Source organism: Clupea harengus, chromosome 25 (genome assembly GCF_900700415.2).
Source record: "Clupea harengus chromosome 25, Ch_v2.0.2, whole genome shotgun sequence".
In the NCBI taxonomy this organism is placed as follows: domain Eukaryota; kingdom Metazoa; phylum Chordata; class Actinopteri; order Clupeiformes; family Clupeidae; genus Clupea; species Clupea harengus.
Window position 1 is genome coordinate 12,184,555 of NC_045176.1, and position 4,640 is coordinate 12,189,194.

The following is a 4,640-nucleotide window of genomic DNA, read 5'->3' on the forward strand; positions in this document are numbered from 1 at the left end:
AGAGGGTCAAAATGTTATGTGCTTACATAAACACATTTTTGCTTCGGCGGTGGCACATTTATTGGGACACAGACATTTCAAAATGTTGGCAGAGAGCTATCTTGGGAAATATTAGTGGTTGTTCAACATTCAGTATAGCTGTGATGAACAGTTCACCAGCCCAACATGTTCTGACTGGAGCGACTATGATATACTCTCACGCTGGGCTTTCACTACCAAACAAAAAATAAATGAATAGGTATCTGAATGAGAAGACATAGGAGCGTTTTGTTTTCAAAGGATTAATAGTAATGTAAAACTGCTAATGTTTGGAGTTTTTAGTCAGTTTTGTAGGTCAATATCTTTCAAAAACAAATAGGAATTGTGCAGTTATGCCCTTGTGTTGTATTTGCATTTACATACAACAAAGAATCATAACATAAACCATGTGTGCATGTATGACCCTCCGGTCTCTCTGAACACACTGAGCAGCACCAGGCCTACCTGCCAGCTCTGCTTATCTCCAACAAACCTGTTCCATCGTGGAAGTGTACCAGATGTTCCCTTTCTACTTCACTGGTTGCACCTTAGTATTATCTCACTTTAAACTCACTGCACTCGCTGTCGTTTTATAATTCTGCTGAAACCCTGGAGATAATTGTTTCAGACAGACAAAAAAAAACCTTGCTTCTTCTCAAGACACTGATGTAACGAGACAGACTGCCTGCCTGCCCCCCTTTTACCTGGGGAGACCCCAAAACATGTAAACACACTTGACAAAAATGACATTCTTGACAAGGCTGGACAAAAGGAAAAGAAAGAACGAGAAATAACACGTCTTTGTTTGGGGTTATCAGTGTGACTTTATAGCTTCCCTGGCAGCTAAGACACTCTGCTGTTTTATATGATGGCCCTCCCTACACTTCAAAGTGTTACAGCACATTGCAATGGTGTTTTTGTTTCAAATGCCTGCTTCATTGTCATTCAGCCACCCACGTATAGAAAATATACATAACCTCCACAGGAGGCCACCTGCTTGTACTGGCTGAAACCTTATAATCCGAGGAGTATGCCACGCCTGCCTGCATACTACAAATCAAGGAATGGTATGACACCCAGACCTGGTTGGAGGTAAAGTTTAAATAGAGAGATTAATGTGTGGAATAGCAGCCATTTATCACAATGCTTACTCATACTTGTGCATTCTGGTGTGTATTTGGCTCTCAATCACAGTGAGGTGAGCAAGACTGTGAGCAGCAAACATACCATTAACTGTCTAAACATTTGTCTGAGATAAGAATCGTGGTGGAGTGTTGGAGCAAGTGTTTAAGATAGAGTGGTTTAAAGGTGTGCAATCCACGCAGGTCCCGTTCAGTCGCAACTATACATATAGCCTACGTGGCTGTAGACACTAGTAGAAAAGAAATGCTTGTATTAGCATATAAGGCGATCTGTTAAGGTCGTTCAGTGATATCAATGCTATGAGACAATTGTTTTTTTACTGTCAGTTTGACAAACAGGGCAGAATTGTGTTTGCGAACATACTGCACAAAGGTGTTTTGGGGCATGAATACCTCCACTTAAAATAATACACTTTGGGAATTTCGGTAAGCGCAATGAATTCAAACCTGCAAACGTACACACATTACAACCAACGACTTGTAAATACAAGAATATATGGTAAACTAACGCCACCTGGTTGCCTCTCGCAAAAATCCGTGGAGGGTGTACCTTACCACTATACCGGTCTCAGGTGAGTCCCTGTTCAGAAGCGTGCTTTGAAAAAGAGTGCAAGAACTGCGAAACCAAACTTAGTCGACTTAGCTCTACCTGATGAGATTTGGTAATGGCAAGTATACATCCATATAAGGACTCTGAAATGTTTAATGGCTTTAGATGTTTAATTTATTTACACGCACTTGTCGCAGTTATGGTCTTGTTTGAGGTTAAGAGAGCCACGCCTCCCGTGGGCTGGTCCTGAGGTAAGTGTTATATTAGAGCTGGTAAAGCGTTCCAGAGGTAATCTGCGCTGTCGCGCTTACACAGGTAAGACCTCGTTGCTTTCCGATATATAGCTGAGGATATTCTGACTTCAGTTCCTGTGCTTTTTTGCTCTGTGAACGGGATACAACTCTCGTGCTACGGAACCATTGGTGTTTGGGAAACGTTCCTCTCTGTCATAAAGACTGTTCTGAGAACTCCTATTGAACACTTGAATTGAGGAAAAGCTGAAAATGAAGCTGGAAGTATTCTGCGGGGGACATTACGACGGGAAACCTCTTGAAATGTGCAGCGATGCTGAGGGAAGTGTGCCTTCACCCTTATCGGGGGAGGAGGAGCTGGGCTCGGATGGGGACTGTGTGGCTCATAGTCCGACACCTGTTATTTCGTGCGCCGAGGGAAAAGGCAAGCCATACACCCGAAGACCTAAACCTCCATATTCTTACATCGCCCTGATTGCCATGGCTATCCGGGAGTCGAGCTCGGGTAGACTGACTTTGGCAGAGATTAATGACTACCTCATGAAAAAGTTCCCGTTTTTTAGGGGTAGCTACACCGGTTGGAGGAATTCGGTTCGTCACAATCTGTCATTGAATGATTGCTTTTTGAAAGTATTGCGGGACCCCTCGAGACCATGGGGCAAGGACAATTACTGGATGTTGAACCCGCACAGCGAGTACACCTTTGCCGATGGAGTGTTTCGACGCAGGAGAAAGCGCATTAACAAAAAGACTGGTAAGGAGGAGGAGGGTCTGAATCAAAGTGTCGGTGAGACACTAAATCCAACCATTCCAACAACCAGCCCAAACACAAAGTTCTCCAGTTCCTTTGCCATAGACAGTATCCTCAGTAAACCTTTCAGGAGAGAGGAACGTTGCCCGCAGGAAACGGATGAGCAGTCAGTTGCTGCTGGGATGAAATGGTCTGGACGAGTTCACATGATGCCTTACGTCATGAGGAGTCCACCTGTTGCGCTACCCCATGCCCCGTCTTTCTTGATCGACTCCAGTGCCGCGCAGGTGCTGCGGGCGTACAGCGGAGTATATGACAACATTGGTGTAAGCGCGCACCATCATAAAGACATATCCTCTTCTCTCCACTTGACTACAGAGTACTTGCCAATTTCCCAGACAACCCGCCTTGTCCATGTGCCAGTAACGGCGAAGGCGGACATTTATCACCCTTTCAAAATTGACTACTTGCTGTCCTAACGCAAGATATGAACTTTGAGAGCACTGTCAATGCACTAAACGTAAATGTGTACATGAGAAATAGTCTACATTTCATTATTTTTTCTAATTTAACAGCAGTTTTGGGGAATAATACCGGTATTCTATCATATGAAATGGACTATAGCCTAGGCTACAACACACATTGAATAGTCATATGTCATATTATGATAGTTTAACTATTGTTCACGTCCGAAGAATCTAATGTTTACATACAGTATGTTGGTTTGCCAAATTGTCACGTACGCTACTGTATATTTTTGTTATAGTTTATTCTGACGTGTCTGAGCGAACCACAGGTCAAATTGCATCATCCCCAGCTCTCCGTATCATTTGTAAATGTCCCTGTTCATAATCATCCACACACGTCAGCTGATCCATGTTAGGCACAAGTTAACCGTTGATAATAGATGTCTTGGTGGTAACGGTTTATAGGCCTATGTTGAAAAAACGGAATCAACTGATTTCACATGTGGTCATATTCAGTCCTGTAAACTGGAAAAAAAAATAATATTGTGTACAGAACTATAAATGCATTTTATATTACATTGAAACATGCATTTAAAACGACAAATGCCTTTTTATCATTATTAAAACTGAATGGGATTCAAATCCGTATTGGGTCTGTGTGTCCTCATTTGATCCTGTTAACATGGAAAATATTCTCCAGAAAGTTATAAGGCAGCAGATTTGCCTCTTATATATGAATGTTAGATAAGAAAAATGGACTGTGAATATGAGACTTAATTCTGCTAGAGCAGAATTCATTTAGAATGACTTGAAGAACTTCGATGTGACCCCATGGTGATGTACAATAGGTGGACTGGCTATACAAGCAATATAGGGCACCACAATGTCAATGCTCTTTTCCTGACACACACACACACACACACACACACACACACACACACACACAGGCTATCCACGATAGCAGGCATGGCTGTTGTGGTTTGAAGCGAGTACACAACATATTCTTAATATTCGTTGTATTAATCGAAAACATGCAAAGGACTCAATCACATTTTGGCCGCTTTACAAAGTATAGAAACTAACAGCAGTACACTGCGGAAACCTGACCAAAAATAGCTTTTACCACAGTCTAAAGCATTCGCTTCCATTTAAAAACGATTAAAATACAATTACCCAACTAATTGCGTGCCATTAATGAAAAAGTATATAGGTATAATTCTCCAATTAACCACTCAGGGGTGATTTTCCTAGTTGCAGTGTCTCTTAACGTTCAACGAAGACTCGAAATGTATAGGCCCTGCATTACTGAAGTTGTTTATTTTTCTACGGGTGTTTCCCAAACCATCTCTAAAGAGTTCCCCTACCTACGTATACCTTAAGAGGCTGAATCAATAATAGTTATTCATGTAGGTTTGAGCATGCGTGAAGTGACTATCAGAGCGCAGGTGATCATTAAGAGAA

General features: G+C 42.1%; 1 protein-coding gene across 1 annotated transcript; it reads left to right on the top strand.

The window, feature by feature from the left end:
• The first annotated feature begins 2,006 nt into the window (after positions 1–2,006).
• foxq1a (forkhead box Q1a) lies at positions 2,007–3,810 on the top strand. The gene has a single exon (XM_012825570.3). It carries the CDS (start codon positions 2,214–2,216, stop codon positions 3,189–3,191), a length of 978 nt encoding a protein of 325 aa, XP_012681024.2. The 5' UTR covers positions 2,007–2,213; the 3' UTR covers positions 3,192–3,810.
• The last annotated feature ends 830 nt before the right edge of the window (positions 3,811–4,640 follow it).